At 42.4% G+C, this 20,152-nt stretch overlaps 1 protein-coding gene across 1 annotated transcript in view; it reads left to right on the forward strand.

Moving 5' to 3' along the window:
• tet1 (tet methylcytosine dioxygenase 1) overlaps window positions 1–20,111 on the forward strand; it is a 31,105-nt gene extending 10,994 nt beyond the window's left edge. The window contains exons 3-12 of the mRNA XM_083923006.1: window positions 10,983–13,248; window positions 13,880–13,970; window positions 14,508–14,601; window positions 15,066–15,274; window positions 15,367–15,517; window positions 15,689–15,778; window positions 15,942–16,079; window positions 16,200–16,376; window positions 16,516–16,660; window positions 16,785–20,111. Coding sequence (XP_083779132.1) covers window positions 10,983–13,248; window positions 13,880–13,970; window positions 14,508–14,601; window positions 15,066–15,274; window positions 15,367–15,517; window positions 15,689–15,778; window positions 15,942–16,079; window positions 16,200–16,376; window positions 16,516–16,660; window positions 16,785–17,830 — 4,407 coding nt within the window. The 3' untranslated portion in view covers window positions 17,831–20,111. The remainder of the gene's footprint in view (window positions 1–10,982; window positions 13,249–13,879; window positions 13,971–14,507; window positions 14,602–15,065; window positions 15,275–15,366; window positions 15,518–15,688; window positions 15,779–15,941; window positions 16,080–16,199; window positions 16,377–16,515; window positions 16,661–16,784) is intronic.
• Window positions 20,112–20,152: the final 41 nt, after the last annotated feature.

Here is a 20,152-nt window from a genome sequence, read left to right on the forward strand (position 1 = left end):
TGCAGTCGCTCTTTAAAGCTCCGCTGGAGTTTCAGTGCATCTATCTGCACACATATTTGTGTGTGTGAGCGCATGCAGTCATATGGCCAACATGCCTTCTCAGCAAGTTGCACGAACGCAAACCTAAGGCAGCCTTTTCCTGTCTCATTGTGAGAGGATCTGGGGCCCCTGTGCTGCTCTGCCTGCATAGTGTTTGTGTGTGTATTTGGGTCAGTATATATATTCATGTGTGTTTACATAAACTCATGGACCCGCTCACCTTCCTCTTCTATCCTTCCAAAGGTTAAAAACACTCCATATTCAGCCACAGCTCCTAACTCCAAAACACAACACCACACAACATGATAAGAGTTTTTCAAAAAGATTATTTTTATTTTTTTCCTTTTTATTAGAGCAGCTGAAGAGTGACAGGAATAGGGGAGGGCACAGGTCAGATTTGAACCCAGGCCACTGCCAAGGACTGAGCCTATATGGGGCGCACACTCTGCCCATTGTATGTTTGTACATACTGTATGTTCGCTGTACCTACTTATCAAAAATCAGCACAGATACATGAAAAGTACAGGCACAAGATTAAAGAGGATATTTTGTTTGGATGATTAGCTTTTAAAATTCCTTCCTCTTCTTCTGGCCGGGTCGGAGGTGTGTAAGATGGAGTAACCCACCATCCCCTAAATCCAACCACTGTTGGTCCTTAAATTGAGTCCATGTGGGTTGAGGGTGTGGTGTTGAATTGTGCAAGCTTCCTTCCAAGAGTGAGATTGTAGTATTACATAACACACACTGTGTTTATGTGTGTTCAATGGCATTTTTGAATGTGAATATCTTGTGTCCTTAAAATAGCCTCATCCATGACTTACAAACTATCCATACAGGAAGTGTGAAAGTTACAAACATGCATTTGTATTTATGTGTTTGATGAGGAAGCAGAGAGCATGTGGAAGAAAGTGCAACATGCTATTTTGCAGACATTTAGTCAAAGTCTTCAGTCCACAGATGTTCTTTTGGAAAAAGTAATAGTGTGATTCGTGAGTGGCCTCTGAGGTCTGCTTAATGTGAGCCATACTGCTGCCTCCTCTCAGGTAGCACTGACTATATGGTTTCAAGGTTTTCCTCAAGGAAAATCAGCTTTCAAACGGCCTTGGTCTGGCTTCACAGGATCCAAATGCAAATGTGGGCGTTTCCATATAGCTTGGTACTGCTCTCTTAATGTTTGCGTGTGTATTGGCCTTCTGGGCTTTTGACCTGTGCATATATGTGTTTGAGTCTGTGTAATTTTGTGAGAGGTTGTGCCTGAGGGGTCTGGATGAGCAGTACGTCTAAGCATAGAGTTACATTTCCCACGGTTGTTACCATAATTACCAAAGATATCTTTCACTGAAGGTAGTAAGTAACAACTAACATAAAGAAGAGAAAACTTCCTTTAACTACTGCCCTTCATCAAAGATCTGCAGCGTTTCTATGCAAATGAGAGACAAGTTTACATTAGCATCAGCTGTAATGGCAGTAATGACAACTACTGGCCACAACCTCGCCTGGCACGGCTCCATCACCGGGCCGCTCTCCAGCGGGTCAGCCTCCAGATGTGTCAGAGACAGTTTACGACTGTGGTGCAGGACAACTTTCTTTACCTCGCTTGCATGCTCATGTACTGTAGCTTAGAGTGATTAATGTGCAGACTACTTGTTCCAAAAAAGAGCTGGGTAGCTTATTAAAGGGAAAAAACATATGGGACACTTAAAGAGCTGAAAATTAAGGGTGCGGTGCAATATTGTTAGTAGTTATGAAGTATTTTTGGATGCAGGAATAGAGTGGCTGCATGAGAAGGACTGTTATAAAGGCACAGCATGCTTAATTATAAACTCTTTATTTTTTAATAATAAAGATATACTATAATGTTTTTTATAAATCATATTGTAGTAGTTGTAGTGGTAGTAGTATTGTTATATTTATTGTTTTTCTTAATGTTAATATTGGTCTTGATACCAGAGAATCAACGGTTGCATGAGCCAAGGGTTGAGCTGTTTGTTTAAGCTAGTGTTACAGCCAGAGGTAAAACTGAAAATTGCTTAGGGAAAGGTAAGGGAGTGAAGTCACAGTTTCTGTGCATCATTTGATTTCATCAAGCTGTTTAAAAGCTAGTGTTAAGTCCATACTGTTATTTCATGTACATGGTAACTGCATAAGGGCTTCAGCAGGAAAAACCAGTTGATAGAAGTGGTAGCAGTTGGTAGTTGTCTGTCCTACACAGACTTGTTTTATTGTTTATGTTGGTGTAACCTGTTTAACAGTCTAGTTTGCAGACTTAGCCACAAATGTCAAACCTGTCAGACTACCTGAGACACTCCCATTCAGAGAAGAGCTAAGCTATAACTGCCACAATGAATCCTAAAATATTTATATTTAAATTAGATACGGCTCTCCATATGATGGGTCCAATGCATCCATTACTGTTGTCAGGAAACGGTTCTTGAGTTATAGGAGGGAAATAATGAATTATGCATTTTTGACTAAAGGTAAATGGTAGTGAAATGCTCTTGCATTCGTACATATTGATTTTGTAGTTGTCCATACAAGTTAATTATGTCCAGTTTAGGGTTAGACTCCTGTAAAAGATACTGTGTGTCTCCATAGGTCGGTAAAATCTGCAGACACTGCTCCATACCATGATTAAAAATGGGAATATGTTGTTGTAATGCGGACTGAGGTTTTCTGATACTGGCGGCGTTTGAGAAATATTATTTAGCGAGAATGAGGTTGGCTCCAGCACTACACCACTCATGCCTAATATTATATTTCTAGTATAAGTGTTATATCAAGTGTTTAGTCTACATCAGTTTGTTTTAAAGTGTCAGGACTCATGTGATTATTACTGTTGAGGAAAATGTTTTTTTCATGGTAATCGTGTACTGCTAGCACTTAGCAAAGGTACTGTTACCTGGACACATGCTGTTTGAATGAAATTAACCAAAAATAAATCAAAAATAATGAGAGAAAAACAATCACATTTAGCAACTACTGCCATAAATACATAAAATACATTCAGTATCTGGCATTGTTCCAAGGCACTGGCTTTGAAAATATTTGCTGAGATATGCATGAAGCCACAGGATGCAGGAGTTTGTCTATGATAAGTTATAACTGACTGACGGTCCAACTCTGCAGAGTGATAAAAACATAAAGGTATAGTTTGCATTTTCAAAAATGTCACCACAGTTTTTAAAAGATTGTAGTTAAACGCTAATATGGTGTGAAAATGAGCTTTTACATAAATTCACTGTGACAAACCTGTGCTTTTTTCTAAACACATTTAAAAAGAATTCGACCCATTGGGTGTAACATGCTTATGAATACCTTTTGAGATTTTGACGTGGCTTACTGCTCAATCCCTTATTAATGACTTCATCTTCCACCATGACGTGCTTGTGCATTAGATTTATTCATCCTGATATTTGCATGTTTATTGCATGGACACTACACAGATATCGTTTTCATTGATGTGTCTGTATCAGGCTGCACGCTTGCTTCCACAATCAAACACACGGCTGACGTTGGTTACTAGTGTTACCGACAGGCACTGGCTCGGGCTTCCTTCCTTGTCCTGGTGTGACCTCAGCGTCCCGGCCACATGGTTGCCTTTAAAAAGGGGGTAGTACTCTCTCATAACATTTTTCTCTCTTTGTCTTTTGCTTAATGTCTCCTTCTTTTCTCTAACCGCAGCTTTTCCTCAGGGAACTGTTTAGAATAAGAAAAAAAAACTTCAGGGACATGAATGAGAGAGAAGGAGGGGAAGGATTGCTGACACAGTATAAATGCCGTGAGCATCCTCCTTCCTGTTCCTACCACACATCGTCTTCCACATCGTCTCTAGATCATGTGGGAATTAGACGTGCTGCAGGAAATTACACTGCTGCTGTTTGTAGCCGTTTAAAAGGCGTTGCATTATATAACATGCTTCATAGTAGAGGGAGACATGCACACAACCACATGCTCCTATCTTGTCTTGTCAGTGGCATGTGATGCTTGTTTCTGCTTGAAATAAGTATTTTGCTCATGAGCCTTTTAACATTTACATTCCTATACATTTTCATAGCCCAGCCTTTTCTCTGCGCTTTAATGAGTTAAATTGATTTTCCTTCAGCCATAGGTGTACATTTAGTTAACAGTTACCAGTAGAGCTTATTACCATTATCAATCATTTGATAAAAAATATTTTTTTTATTGGCTGATGAGTTGTTGTGTTTGTAAAATACCAAATAGTTTGTTTTGTCCGACAAAAGATAAGCATAAACATTGATATAAAGAAGGGAAAAGAAGCATTTGATAAGGTGGCAGCAGCATATATTTGGTATTTTTTAATTTGGGAAGTAATCAATGTTTCATCAGTTTATCCGCAAATAAAAATAATAATAAAAAAAAAAAAGGTTTTGGTTGCAGAATTATTTTTTTTATAATTATATTTTCTGCTAACCAATTAATGGGCTAATTATTTCAGCAGGGCAAAGAATTCTGTGAAAATCAGCAAAAGCAGTGTTAGTGAGCTGCTTCAGGGGTTAATGTCTCAGCGCTGACAGGAGTTGTTTTCCTGTGATCCAGATCCAGCATGTGTGCACTGTCCGTTCCACAGCTTGCCACCAATCCATGTGTGTAGGGCTGGAGTAAAAAGCCCACATAGGGGATCCTTTGTTTAGGAGAGTCTAGGCATGGAAGATAATTTACAAGCCACTAAGGTCCTCACGCCATTGGCTGATGAGGCTCTGTCTGCGTCTGCGAAAGGCATCCCGTATGTGTGTGTCTATATGTCTGTGTGCGTGCAGTGAGTGTGTGCGTGTCTGCTGTAGCAGCACTTTGCTACAGCGGCTCACAGTCACCCTAGTCATGACACCCAGGAGCCTGCCCTGCACACGGCTAATGTAGCAAGCGTTTTCTTTTGAGGCTGAAGGAAAGCAAAGCAAGATGGCCACCAATACCTTTTAGGGATATGCTGCCTAAACCTGAGGGGCTTCCTCTGAGGACAGACAAGGTAAAGGCTGCTGGAGTGTTCACCCTGGGGTCTATTGTCTCGCTGCAGATTGGTCAGCTACACTGGAGCTCATCTAGAGGTTATCCTCTCTCTCTCTCTCTCTGCCACATTGGATTTATTTGGAAGCTGGTGTTGTTATTGTTCCTACTGAAGCACTGAGGACCTGGGCTTCTGTGCGTGTGAGTGTTTGCCTTGTCTTTTCCAGGTGGTTTTAAAGGATGTGACAAAAAAGTTTCCACGGTAACAGACACCCCTGTTTTCTTTCCCCCCGTTGCATGTCTTTTTGAGCCGTTATACTAGAGTATGAAGAGCCCCTTTTTCTTCCCCTTTTCTTTCTTGCAGTGGTTTGGACAGCCATATTTCTGCACCTGCTGTTTTCAGACCACTCAGCAGAGTAGCTGAGTGCTTGTAAGCCGTGGGTCGTAACTTGTAATTTGGCATGCTTTACTAGTTTGGCTGCAGTAGTAATGGTATTATTATTGTGTGGTTTGTAGGAAAGGTCCTCCTGTTACTCATGTTGTCTTAATCTATATCATTTACAGTTGATAACGCTCTAATTCATACTGGTGTACTGGGTGTCACTTCATTCAAGTTTATTGGGTTTGTTGCCACGTATAAGGCCAAAATTGTCGCTGTTTTCTTTTTAGTGTGTTTTCGTGCTGACTACGTGACATTGAGCTCACAGGAAATGCTCACTCAATGAATGAGGTAAATTCTCACGTGTACAGAGAAACACACACAAACCACTACTCACACTCTCAGCCAGGAAGAAAGCATGCTTTTTCTGTCTTTGAAGTAAAGATCCTAACGGTGGATGATTTATGCACAGCCAAGAAGTGAACAACAGTTGAAAGTTACTCAGAATTGATTTCATAAATTGCCAGCCCTCTCTTTTTTGTTGGAGCAGACATATTCATGTGTATATGTGTTGTTGAGTGAAGAATAGATACACACTCCTTTGAACTTCCTTGGAGACCCAGAAAGAGAGAGAGGATTGTTAGGAGTCAAGCCTCGGTTATGTTTCTGTTGCTAGGGTAGGTCTCCGAACGTTTTTGTGAAGCACTCACCCTGAGCTACTCTAATGTGTGTTTTGTTAATTTTGACAGGCACAGTAGTTGGAGTAGTTGAAATGTTCGTTGAACAGTAATGAAGAAGAGTGTGTTTGCATTTAAAACAGTACAGTACCATGTGAGTGACTTTAGGCGCCCTGAGGCAGACGCAACAAGCACAACACAAAGACACAGCCTTAACACATCACAGACCTGGCTCTCTCCAGAGACCCAGCAGCTAAATGAGAGCACATGACCCTGCATTTACATCCTGCATCAGGCTTTTTCCTATCACAAGGCTAAACATAATTAAAAACAGGGTTTGTACTTTGATGAACACTTGGATGCACACACATGCACATGCATAGAGACACACGTGTGTCTGGTGCAGTGCTGGAAGCCGGCCAGAGCTGCTTTGTCATTGAAAGCAGTTTATTGTGACGGATACACCGCCTTGCGTTTTCCCCCTTCTCTTACTCTCCCTGCTCCCTGTCTATTTCTCTCACTTGCTCATTTGAACATCGCAGTGGCCCATTTCCACTTGCTGTGAGGGTATCTCACACTGTTGCATCAGCCCTCTAGCGTGTTTCTAGTAGTACAGCGCAGTCCTGACAGCCGCGGATAGAGTGTAGTGGACAGGTGAGAAAGTGCAGTGGATAAGAGAGGTATCAGAATTGACAACCAGATGCTTTCAGCTTACCTGCAGCGTGCGTTACATTCCCTTCCACGTGACTGACTGTTTACGTCTAACATCCAAAATCCTGGAGGACACAACTTCAGCACAAGGATTCCCATGAGCGCTCCTCCTACAGGTCTCCCCCGTCACTGAATGGCTCTGTCAAACCACCATCACCATCTACTGTTGTACTCCGCTCAGCTCTCAAAAAGGTGCTGGTACACCCTCTTTTTTCAAGTGTTTCCCTTCAAAGACCCACTTCAGCACGCTTAATAACACACCCCTCTGCTGCCAATAATAACAGTTTAATTAAAGTCCCTCGACAAACTGTTAACCCCCGCGCTAAACCGCAGTCCTTAAAAATTTGGCCTTTGAAATATCAGATCCCTAAATAATCACTTTTTATGTCATGATTTAATTACTATTATGAATTAGTCAGAGAACAGCTCTGTTCTTATAGGTGCTATATAAAGAAAGGTTTTACTATTATTATTATTATTATTATCAATGTTATTATTATTATTACAAGTTCACGGTTCAACCTCTACCTAAAGTCAAATCCTCCACACAACTCTTTAATCTTTTAATAAACAGCTTGTGGTAGTGTCACTTGCTGTGGATAACTGGCCAAGAACATACACAAAATGGTGCCATGTTGAAATATTTCCAGCACAGCCACAATGAGGTTAAATAGGAAAAGCATTTTCAGCCCTTTAAGCCATCAGTGATGAACACCATGAACCAATGCATCCCACATAGTCAAAGAAGGAGAGCTTCCATCTGGTATAGCGTGTTTTCATAAATTAGATTGGAAATCCCTGCAGACGATGTAGATAAAGACATTTTTCTAATGGCTTCAATGTCTTAACAAAACACATACTGCTTTTTTGCTTCCTTTACTCTCTGCCCTTGACTACAAAATCTTCCCTTTCTGCTCTCTTTTGCTCGTGTTTGTAATCAAACACAACAAAATTCACACAGCCACTTCTTTGGTGTCAAATCCCCTGATCAGAAATGCAGTCTTGGTTGAGATTCAGTCAGAAAAAAGACTGAATATACATAATAAAATTGTATACCAATCTCCATGGTTAATAAAAAGAAGGTAGTTTTAACCAGCTCTACTTGTCTCTCTCTGCCCTCACACAGCATAGCAACAGATCTCCATAAGGCAGCTTACTACCTTCTTTAAACACCCAGTGCATGAGATTGCTCAGTATTAATCCTCTTAGACCTCAGGGCTGCCTTCAACACCTTTTATTTTCCATCTTTAATTGAATGCTTTTAGCTCTCAAAGACTGCTTCATCTCTTGTTATTCAATGCTTTCTACCTCATGAATGATTGTGCCCTTGCTAAGTGGCAATCACATGTGGGACGTCACAAGGCTGAATTATGTTTTTACTTTACACATTTGAGACTCAAACACGCTGTTAACATTTGATCCAGGATGTCTTAGAAACATTTCCGTGGACCAACGCCAGCCCCCATGTCTGAAGAAATAGAGAGCAAAAAGTTGAATAGAGCACATGTAGCTGATAAAGTGTTTTCTGTTTGGTCTGTGGGTTCACAGAAGTCTGGTTTATATTGAAGTACTGTTGCTGCTTCATGACAGCTTGGAGTGCACATACCCTGCTGTAAAATGCATTAAAACAGTGGCAGTGATGGAGTTTAATGGGTGTTTATGCCAGGTAAACACTGATGGGGAACGGATCTCAAGCTACCCTGGAGTTGCGTTAGTTCATTAGAGGGAAAATGGGACGCCACACACACACACACACACACACACACACACACACACACACACACACACAGACACACATACACACACATACACACACACACACACACACACACACACACACACACACACACACACACACTCACAGTTCCACCTATATGGGTTGAACCTCCAAGGGTCCATTTTGGGGCCCCTTTTATTTTCAATATATATTAATGATTTACCAGATTATTGTTTAGATGTTGATGTCCAGCTTCACTTGTTCTGACGACAATGTAATTTTTACTGAAGAAAAAAATCCTGAGGAGGCAGCATGTGTACTCTAAACAGCTCTTACACACATGCAAACATGGCTCAATAGACTGTTTCTAATCTTAAATGCAAAAAAAACTGTTTGCTTATATTTGTCGAAGCTACCTTCTACCATTACGGTTTCTCAATCTGGAGTGTTCCTGGGCACAGAGGAGCTGAAAGTTGTTAATGAATTTAGAAACTTAGGCGTGATAATAGACTCCAGACTCTCTTTCAAAAACCATGTTAAAATTAATCCCAAAAATTTTAAATTTAATCTTTATAACTTTAAGCAAATCAGATGATCTCTACCAGATGCAGCTGCTCTGATGTTTCTGCACTCAATGATACTCTCACATCTGAGCTACTGTATCACCAGCTGGTCTATGTCGGGTTCCACTACCCTGAAACCAGTTGAGCTTCTGTACAAAAAGGCACTCAAAACTCTCTTACCACTATTGCAACGTCTTAGAGAAATATAACTTGCTGAGTTTTAATATTTATTGTAATGTTTCCTCTGTATGCTTAATTTATAAAGTACTACATGGCCTGGCTCCAACGCCACTTCAAGAGTTTATTAAATACAGACTGACTTGGATCACCAGATTTGTTGTTGTAAACAGGGACGATTAAATCGATTAAAGGTAGTGCATTATGGAACACACTACCCCCAACTATAAGGGAATGTCCCACTCTGGCCAGCTTTAAGAGCCAAGTAAAGGTGTGGCTTAAAGCTAACCAAACATGCAACCACCGCTAACTGTATGCTACCATACTAGCCCAGTAGAGCGTATTGAATGAATTATATCTTCATTTTAACTACTACTAATGACTTATTCTGTTTTAATTTTTCTCTCTTTCTATTTCTCTCTGCTTTTTTATAGCAAATTTTAATATTGTATATCCATTGTCATTTTTTTTTCTTCTTTTCTTGTCACATCAACCTGCCTAGTGGACTTCAGATGGAAATTAGCCCCCGGGCTACAATCTGGCACGTTTAAGTGTACTATTGTATATGTTTATTAATGTGCATTATCCAGAAATAATAAATAAACAAACTCACACACACACACAAACATGTTGTACACAGAGCTCACAGTAATGTACACATAGCCTCAAGCTCCTGCAAATGAGTTTAAAATCCTTTTGTCAGCTGAGTCTTGGCACATGATGCAGTGTTTTGTTTTGTTTTTGTTTTTTTTGTTTTTCTCATCTGTGTCATGCTGCAGCATTTGTAATCAGTCTTCCACTGCTGAAGGCTTTTGCTCTGAATGTGATTCAGTGTTAAATCCTAAAATCAGAAGCAGCTTTACTTGACTTCAGTTGATCATATTCTCACTCAAGATGATGAAAAATATAGAAGGGTTTAACAGTTTCAGCTCCAGAAACACTGTATATATAAGCTAGATTTGTATCAGAGTGTTAGCATTTGTGCAAAAAAACGATCCTCAAAGCCTTGATGAAACTTTCTTCACAAATCATTAAATTCTATTCCTGTCCATGGTAGTGTTGTTACCAACATGGCTTTTGGAACCAATCGGTTTGTCAATAGTGGGGACCTTTGGATGGTCGTAGCTCTGCTGGCAGTCAGAATGTGTCTTAGCCAAAGGGTCAAGCTGCACTGTTTGTGGATAAGACCCTGAGTGGGTTAATCACTCACTTAACAATGCACAGGATTTATGGCAGGGCTGCTGTGTTAATAATCACATGTGCCAATGTATGCATTCATGCCCTGGAATACATCTAAACACCTGACACAAGCACAACATGCACATGCACGTTGAGCTTATGCACTCAGTGACCCACCGGTAGTGACGTTATCATGAACTGTGCATGACTCCAAATGTTTACTCGTTGGCTTTTGGCTACCTGTGGGTCCATGGCTTTCAACACCACACAGCTCATGCAGGAATGCAGCCCTGATTGAAGCCTCAGCTGTGAACTACCACAGTTTTTCTTTTTATTAGCTCTATTTAGAGATTGGTTTCGGCAAGATTTATTGAAAGCAGACTCTTTGCTTGCACATGCCATGATATTTTCCACCGCCTAAATAGTGGCTGCAGCAGATGCTTACGCCATGCTGGGAGGCAATCTGTTGTGCTGTGTGCCGTGACTATTTAGAACAAGCTGAATCACTGTACACTGCCAGAGCTTGTTGAGTCACCTCTCTCCTCTTGTTTCCATCTTTCTCTGTCTCTGTGTCTCAGGTGGTTCCAGAAAGTGGGTCGGTAAATGGCAAAGGCAAAGCACAGATGGATGACACCCACACGGCAACAGAGGAGGATGAGGGAGAGGAAGGCCACATACCTCATACACAAGCTCCCCCCATCACCCACTCGCTCACCCACAACCTGGCCTCGGACCAAGGTGGAAGGCCGGCACTTGTTAAAAGAGAGCCTGGACTGGAGCTGACCAGCATTGCACTTCAACATATATGCTCTTCTGTGACTTTTCAGAATGGTTCTGCTGAGAACCTGACAAAACCTAACGGTGCTAACATGACCACTGGGTCCCACTCTGATCTGAAATCTGTGTATAAACGGTCCATGATTACATCAGAGCCTCAGATGACTATAATAACTGCAATCTCTAAAGACTGCCCTGAAAATGGACCCAAGACTCCTCCAGACGACATGTCAGTTCCACTTAAGAAGATCAAACTGGAGGAGCCGTGGACTTGGATCACTGAACAGGCGACCACGCAGCTGAGTGATGAAGATGAGGTCTGCGAAGACCCGCTATCCACGCTGGCGGCGGTGGTGTGCCTTTCTGTTACGGAGAGAAAGGGACTGGAGGAAAAACTTTTCAGCTCACGTTCCTCCATTCTTTGCTCAATCAAAACAGAACCACCAGATTTGCACTTTGTCAAAAAAGAGCCAGAGGACTTAAAGAATGACTTGTGTCAGAAAAGCACTCCTGTTAACCTGCTAAGGACTCCCCAGCCTATTAAAAGTGAACCTCCTCCAAGTGTCTTGCAACCAAGCGTGCAGTCTTTGGCAGAGAGAAGAAATCTTAGTTTTGATCAGGCTATTGCTATTGAGGCCTTGACTCAACTGGCAGCTATACCTCAAAGCACCCCTGGGTCCATTAAAGTGGAAAATAAGTGTGAACATCCCATTTATGCTGCTGCCCCATTTTTAACCTCCAATACAAATGCAACCCTGCAAGAAGCCAAACCCACAGCAGCTATTCGCTACAACAAAGTCTCGGTCATCAGCTCGCCACTGCACCAGACGTCAGTCATACGCCCTCCTGTGGCCAGACAAGGGAATGTCATCCAGTGCTCCCAGGGGTCGAGCTCCAACACAAAGCTGTCTCTGCAGTATCTCCTAGAGGCCAGCTCAGACAGTGATAAAGCACCCTACAGGAGGACAGAGCCGGGCTTTGGTTCTCATGTCAAGTCGGAATGCAGTCATAAAGATTCCAGTGACATGAAGTTCAATAAAGACCATGAGCGATTGGTTGGGGAGGACCGAGACAGGGCTGTTGGCAAAGCGAGGAGAAACAGGGAGGAGGAGGAGGTGGCAGCTCAGCTGGCAGACCTGGCCTTTATCATCCAGTCTCGACACAACCAGCTGTCAGAGAACAACCCTCCGAAAGGAACACCTGTGTCGGCCATCAAATACAACTACAACTCCCAGCTGCCCCAGAGTCAGAAAAAGCCCATTGTGAAAAAAGCAAAAGCCACGCCTTCTAAGCCCAGGAAGAAGAAAAGTGATGGTGCTAATGAGGGAATCAACGGTAGGATCCCACTCTCAAAACGAAATGGCGAGACGGCACACAGGAGCAGAGGCCAGAAGACTCAATCACAGGGGAAATCAGGCCTTCACCACAAGAGGAACCTGTTTTTGCCTCAGGCTCAAATTGACCTGAAGAGATACTTGGCTCAGGCCCAGGAGGAAAGGAGGCAACTCGTCCATCACGGTAACAGACAAAGTGCAGCCCTCTTAGGGCCGCAGACTCAGAACTACAACACTCTCACAAGGATCAACTACACTCATGGTCAAGGAAACCATCCATGGTCCTTGTCTAATGGTCCACTCCACCAGCACAATCCATGCAATGGTCATGCTGCAGGATCGGGGCAAGAGTGTGAGAGGCATTTGATATCTCAGGTAGCACAGCCCTATGGTGGGCTGCAGCACAGTGCTGATCCTAACACCAGCCCAGCCAATACCACTTTCCCCACCCACAACATTGGTCACTATGATCTGGCTAATGGCTTTTCAGGGACTCGGCAGTCCCCTCCTCCAAGCCAGCAAGGCTACTACAAGCTGGAGAGGGCAGGACCTGTCACTGTCCTGTCCACAGCTACTGATGGGGATGTGGGCCACTCTGCAGAGTCAACTCCATCTAAGAACAGCGTCAACAGCTTTCTGGAGTCTCCTATAAGTTTTCTGGATACCCCGACAAAGAACTTGCTCAATACACCTTCCAAAAAACTGGCTGATCTTCCATCCTGCCAATGCGTGGGTAAGTTTGTGCTCCCTAAAAGCAGAAGGCAAGTGTTTATCATATGCATTGGTATAACATTGGCTATATAATACACTTTGTGACTAAATCTACCCTGAAAGTTTGCTTTTGGATAACATGTCAGTCCTTAAGCTGATGTTTTCTGTTTTTTTTTTTCTCTCTCTGATGCACACACACATACACATACACACACACACACACACAAACACACACACACACACACACACACACACACACACACACACACACACACACACACACACACACACACACACACACACACACACACACACACACACACACACACACACAGGCTGTGTCCTAATTCAAGGGCCAATTCAAGCAGAAGGAGGTCACATTTCTCTGCCATACTTGGAGGAGGCTTTGGGGTGCTTTGGGGATGTGTTATGATGTATTTTTCCTTGAAATGGACACTTCCATGTGGGTGGCCCTTGAACTGAGATCCAGCTACATTTACTGTGTTTATTTACGCTAATCTGACTCACTTATTAAGAATGATATACCAGATAAATATACCATCACATCAGTATTTGAAGGACAGTTCTATACTCAGTGAAATTGCTATGATAGCTGAAAGATCTTGTCTTTTTTGTTGTGTTTTTTTCCACAGAGCAGATCATTGAAAAGGAGGAAGGCCCTTACTATACTCACCTTGGGGCGGGGCCTAGTGTTCCCGCAGTGAGGGAACTGATGGAAAACAGGTAGAGTGACTACTACCACTCTGTGTACACTGTGTGTACATGTGGGTGTGTTTTCCACCAAACACACTGAGAGCCTACTAGTCAACCACAGGCTTGGTGGAATGGGGTGGGGTCACAGCCAAAGAGTCTGTCATTAAAAAGGAAGCATTGCTGAGCTAGCTCTACACATGTACCCTCTGTCTCAGACACCCACGACATGTTGAAACAGGAAACCCCCAGAGCTGTGACAAGGGGCCCATAAACCAAGATGACAGCCAGTTAAAAACATCTCAGAGTCCATCACAATCCATCTGACGGCCACACTTAACTCAGAAAATGTCATTCTGCAGTCAGGGGGCTCTTCCATGACATGCATTTTTAATCAGAGCAACTTGAGCATGTGTTTTGCACTAAACAGTCATTTATTGATTGGATTTATGTTTTGTCGACTTCCCTCAGGTATGGGTAGCAATGTAATGGTGTCTAATATGTATTGTCAGTGATATGTGCTCTGTGTTCAATAGCACAGACTTATAGTTTCTCTCATGTGTGTTACAGATATGGTGCCAAAGGAAATGCAGTAAGGGTGGAAGTTGTTGTTTACACTGGGAAAGAAGGAAAGAGCTCCCAGGGGTGTCCAATAGCTAAATGGGTAGGTGGCTGGTGTTTGTTCATGGTGGTTACCAAAATGTCCTGGATATGTCTTCTGTATATTGAAGTGTTCTTGTGGATCCCACCAAAGTATATTTAGGGGCAAAGAAGGAAGTCACTCCCAGATTCTTATCCTCACCGCAACCACAGTAAACACTTACCTGCCCTAATAACCAATAACTGTCGTTATTTGCTGCTCTGTGTGCCCTGAATTGCCCCCCGGTGACAAATAAAGTTTTTTGAATTTGAATTTGAATTTGATAACCATAGTATAGTAGTTTCCATCCTTCCCTAAACATAGACCTGTTGAGTGCCTGCACCTAAAAATGACCATCTTTAAACTATTCTCTTAAAACACACATAGTGCTTCGAAACCTTTACCTCGTAAGGATTTTCAACATTTTCTGATATAGTTAGAGGGGTGTCGTACATCTGCTTCTTTTCTATTTAACAATCACCTGACAGGTGATCCGGCGTGGCAGTGAACAGGAGAAGCTGCTGTGTTTGGTCCGCCGGAGGCCAGGGCACCACTGCGACACTGCCGTGTTAGTGATCCTCATCCTGGCGTGGGAAGGTATCCCTCGACCGGTGGCGGACAATCTCTACCAGGAGCTCACACAGACCCTTTTTAAATACGGCTCCCCCACCAGCCGTCGCTGTGCCCTCAACGAAGAGTAAGTACCTCTGCCTTTGTTTTGCAATGACACTGTTACCTCAAAACGTTGTTCGTTTTCTTTATCTTCCTCCCGTCACTCCATCTCCACAGTCGTACATGTGCATGTCAGGGTTTGGACCCAGACACCTGCGGAGCTTCCTTTTCCTTCGGTTGCTCCTGGAGTATGTACTTCAATGGCTGTAAGTTTGCCCGCAGTAAAGTGCCCCGCAAGTTTCGCCTGCTTGGAGACTACCGGGAGGAGGTGAGGGAGTGGTCATCTTCCAAAAATCGTAGAGGAAATCAATCAAGTTCTTTTCCTTCTCTGCATTGTGTCTGAAATTATGGCAGACGAGTTGAACACCTAGTGGCTTATGTTGGCTATAACAATCACCTGTATCCACCCTAAACTCCTAAATCCATGTACCGCTTTTAGGAGGAGAAGGTAGAGAGCAACCTTCAGAATCTTGCCACTGGCCTTGCACCACTTTACAAAAGACTGGCTCCTGAGGCCTTTCAAAACCAGGTAGGAAAAAGATACCATTCTTACCTCTGATGATCCCTCTCAGGCTGCTATTAATGAAATAACAATAGAATTGTAATTAATAATAATAATAATAACTTACTTTGAATCTTTTATTGTCTTCACCACAAACCAAACTCATGTGTATTCATTTTACCTCTCATAGGTGGAAAATGAAACGACAGGCAATGACTGCCGGCTGGGTAGCAGGGAGGGACGTCCTTTTTCTGGGGTCACGGCCTGTGTGGATTTCTGTGCCCACGCTCACAAGGACACTCACAACATGAATAACGGCAGCACTGTGGTAAGCAAGCTACGAGTATGAAACCATGCTACATACTTCTATATCATGTGTCTACCTCTTAACGTAGTGATCGGATATGGCCTACTCTTCAACTTGTTTTTTTTCTATTTCTTTTTCCAGGTTTGCACTTTAACCAAGGAAGATAACCGTGCAGTGCGTAACATACCAGAAGACGAGCAGCTCCATGTTCTGCCACTTTACAAGATCTCTGAAAGGGATGAGTTTGGTCAGGTCGAGGGCCAGTGGGCGAAGATCCGAAGTGGTGCTCTGCAAGTCCTGTCTGCATTTCCTCGAGAGGTGAGTGAGCAGCAAGGCAGCTTTTGACATTTATTATTATAATGTTGTTTTTCTTTTTTCCTAACTGTAACGACAGTGGTCTGCAAAAATGCAAATCAAAATTATACAAACCACTGATCTTTTTTGGTGTATTTTTCAGGTGCGTCTGCTGGCTGAGCCAGTGAAATCAGCCCGTAAGGTGAGGCAGGAAGCTCGTCTTCGGGCTCAAGCAGAGAAACTGGAGAAGAAGCTCGGGCTGACTCCCCTCACTCCTGGGAAAGGGAAAAGCGAAACCCCCCACAAAGGTTGTAAATCCAAGTCTCAGAGTTATGTTGTTAATCTCATTTTTATAAGTAATATATCGAGATGAGAAAGTATAAAAGTTTTTTGATTCAGTGTTTTAAAAATACATGTATTTGTCCAAAACAGACCCTCAGGGCTTCTACAGCTCATACCCACTACCACCCAGACCTGCCAGCGTTGGAAGGTACCCACCAGAGAGGAATCAACCCAGCACTTACAACCAGAGCACCAGCAGCTACCCCACTCTGGGTGCAAGGGTAACCCCACAGAATGAGGTAATCTCCCCCAACCACCATGGCCTGCCTGGCAGCCAGTTTGGACAGAATGGCTCAGCTCTTAATTATAAGACAATGAGAGAGGCTGTGAATGGTTTTTCTCCAGCGTCTGGTGACCAGAGTGTTCGTATACCTCCATATAATGCCCCTAGTGACTACCCTCACACTTTTAAAACTGAGCCCAACGAGGTGCACTGCTCTCCTTTGCGCAGACCCTCCCCCAGTGGGAGTGCTCCTCCTCCCTCCTCCTTCTCCCCCAGACCTACCTCTGAGGGCCTCTTCAGCAGGCTCAATGGACTCCACAGGGCTGCAGGAGATGTCACGGCAGAGGTCAGGGGTCATGGCCTCCCTCCGCTCTCCTCTCTCCCCCTTCCCCCTCAGACTCCCCCGCTTGAACAAGAGGAAGTTAAGCAGGAAGAGGTGTGGTCAGACAGTGAGCACAACTTCCTGGACCACGATATAGGCGGAGTTGCCGTGGCACCATCACACGGCTCCATCCTGATAGAGTGTGCGCGGCGGGAGCTCCACGCCACCACCCCTATCCTCAAGCCAGACCGCAGCCACCCAACCCGCATCTCCTTGGTCTTCTACCAGCACAAGTCTCTGAACGAACCAGGCCACGGGATGGCTATGTGGGATGCCAAAATGGCCAAACGGGAACGGGAACGGGAGGAGGAAGCTGAGAGATTAAGGATGGAGGAAGAATGTGTGGGAATGAACGGCAAAGGAGCTGGAGGTCAGGAGCTAGAGGAGAAAACTGGGGAGGAGGCAGATGAGGTGAGTAGGATCATGAATGTCCCCACACGTCAAGCATGGACTCTCCCAAGGGATGGCGTCATCACCGTGTCCCCTTATGCTCTTACCCAAGTGACGGGCCCCTACAATCGCTGGACTTAGTCGACATGTTTTACACACCCACACACACATACACACATACACACAGAAAACTTCTACACCCTGTGCTTCTGCCTTACCTCAATCTACTTCAAACTGCTACTCTCATTTTTACGTTGTTTTCATTGTGCTTTTGTAGTATCTGTTTGTCGACTTTGCCCTTCTTCGTCTCTGCCTTTAATGCGATGAGGAAGAACAAAGTCGGTTGGCTTTTTAACTGTGAGTTTTTCCGTGTTTTTATTGTAAAGAGATGGTGCTTTGAAGCATTTTAAAGACGTTTTTAAACTGGTTTTATATACATGATTAAGAACAAAAAAGATGTGATTATTTATTCTGATCATAACGATTTCTATTTAATTCCTGGTGTAAGCCTGTTTACTGCAAGATGTCTATGATAACCTGCATTTATATGTTGACACTCACAATTTATGTTGTACAGTAGGACTATGCCCTTTATTTCAGCCAATAGTTGTCTTTTCAAAAGATGTATCTCATTGGCTTTTACATTGGTGCCATTCTCACTGTAACCTCTTTTAAACTCATTACATCACATAATGTCAATACTAATAGTGTGCATATATTTACTACAGATTGTCACATGTAGCATTGTGTTTTTCCTTCTGCTGCCTTTGACTTCTGTTGGCAGTTGATGAAAGAAATGTACTTCTTCTTCGTTTTGTTGTTTTGTTTATTTTCTATACGTCTGGATGGTTTGTCTTGTATTCACAGACATGTATGGCATATTAAGAAGCACTTTTTTTATTTTCCTAAACTTAACTTGAAAAAGGTCCCAATCCATTGACCTGAATATGTATGTACAGATAGAGATTTATATATATGACCGTTTAGCATGAACCAGGTTTTATTTTCACAAAATGTATTCTTTTTTTTATCCATTTGATTGAAAATGGCATACATATCTAATGCAATTCAAAACTCAAAAGCATAATGAGGAGTCGTGAAATGCTGCAACAATGAAGTGCTTATCATTATTGGCACTTAATTTATGTTCACCTTCTGGAAAATAACTCAATAACTAAATCTTTCAAAGGGCACAGGTATGAATATAGGATTTCAAAAACTGTACATTTTGATGGTGCTAATAAGACCTCAGTTTTGTTTTTGGTTTTGTTTTCAGAAATGACATAGTATGTCAACTGAATATTTCCATTTCTTATGTCCATACTCTGGGTGGTAATACAAAATTGTGGCAGTCGGTGCTGGCTAATCAAACTAATCCCCCCCCCCCTCTCTCTGCTTCTGTTGGATAACCACTCAGACAATTGCCTAAGAGGATTTTGGGTGCTCGACCCTTGTGAACACTTTGTTTACAGATATCTTTTTTTTTAACAGGGTCGGAATAAGCAGGTAGGTGTAAAGTTCTGGAGAAACGGGATCTTTATTTTTTATTACCCATGAGTGAAAAGCACTTCATTATAAGAACTTATCTACGACATTTTAGCACAACTGATACAGACCTTTCACTGGTATTCACACTAACACTGGTGGTATAATGTTTCCTGTGAGAAACGTGGGTCTTTCACACACTTTGACTTCCTTTTGGTGCTAATAGGACAAGATGTCAAGGTACATGCATTGACTTGACCTAGTTATGTGCTGTACCGTGATGGCATGGTGCTTTTATAATACTCAGCACACACTGATCTAGTATATGCTTCAATACAACTCTAGTTTTTATCATTTCTCTGGATGATTACTGGCTGACAGACTGAGGTGCGTTGGTATCTCCACCATTGATCATGATATTTTTAAAGTACCAGTTAAAAAACAAATTGTGCAGATATCCATGTAGAGTTCAAATGTCTTCCACGGATAACCAAACTCTTTTCAATTCTCAAAAATCACCACATACACACAAAATGAGATGAATGTAAACCGTTTTTTCAATCACTTGATTTAACATTTTTGAACACAACACAACAGAGTTACATTTGTAAATGTTCCTGTAAATGTTCCTTTTTGAAAGTCTTTGTATCAACAAGGAACTAAAAACTAGCACCAGCATTAAAAAAAATCTGAAAAAAAAATACTTTTCTTAGTAGAAAATGTGTAAATATTTACGTGAACCATATTGTTTTTACTGTACTGTTAATGGTGTTTAGACAATGGATGATCTTGCTTATTTTGAAACTGAATTACTGTACGTTGCTCAAAGTATATCCAGTTTAGACTTGAGAAGAGACTAAATTTAGCATTCCTCATATGGATAGCTGATCTCTTTTTTGGATTGTGAAATAAAGTCATATTTATATTTTGGACCTGATCATGAGTTCCTCTCTCCTGATTTGTGTGTGTGTGTGTATG

The sequence above is a fragment of the Echiichthys vipera genome (genome assembly GCF_963691815.1).
Source record: "Echiichthys vipera genome assembly, chromosome: 11".
NCBI lineage: Eukaryota > Metazoa > Chordata > Actinopteri > Perciformes > Trachinidae > Echiichthys > Echiichthys vipera.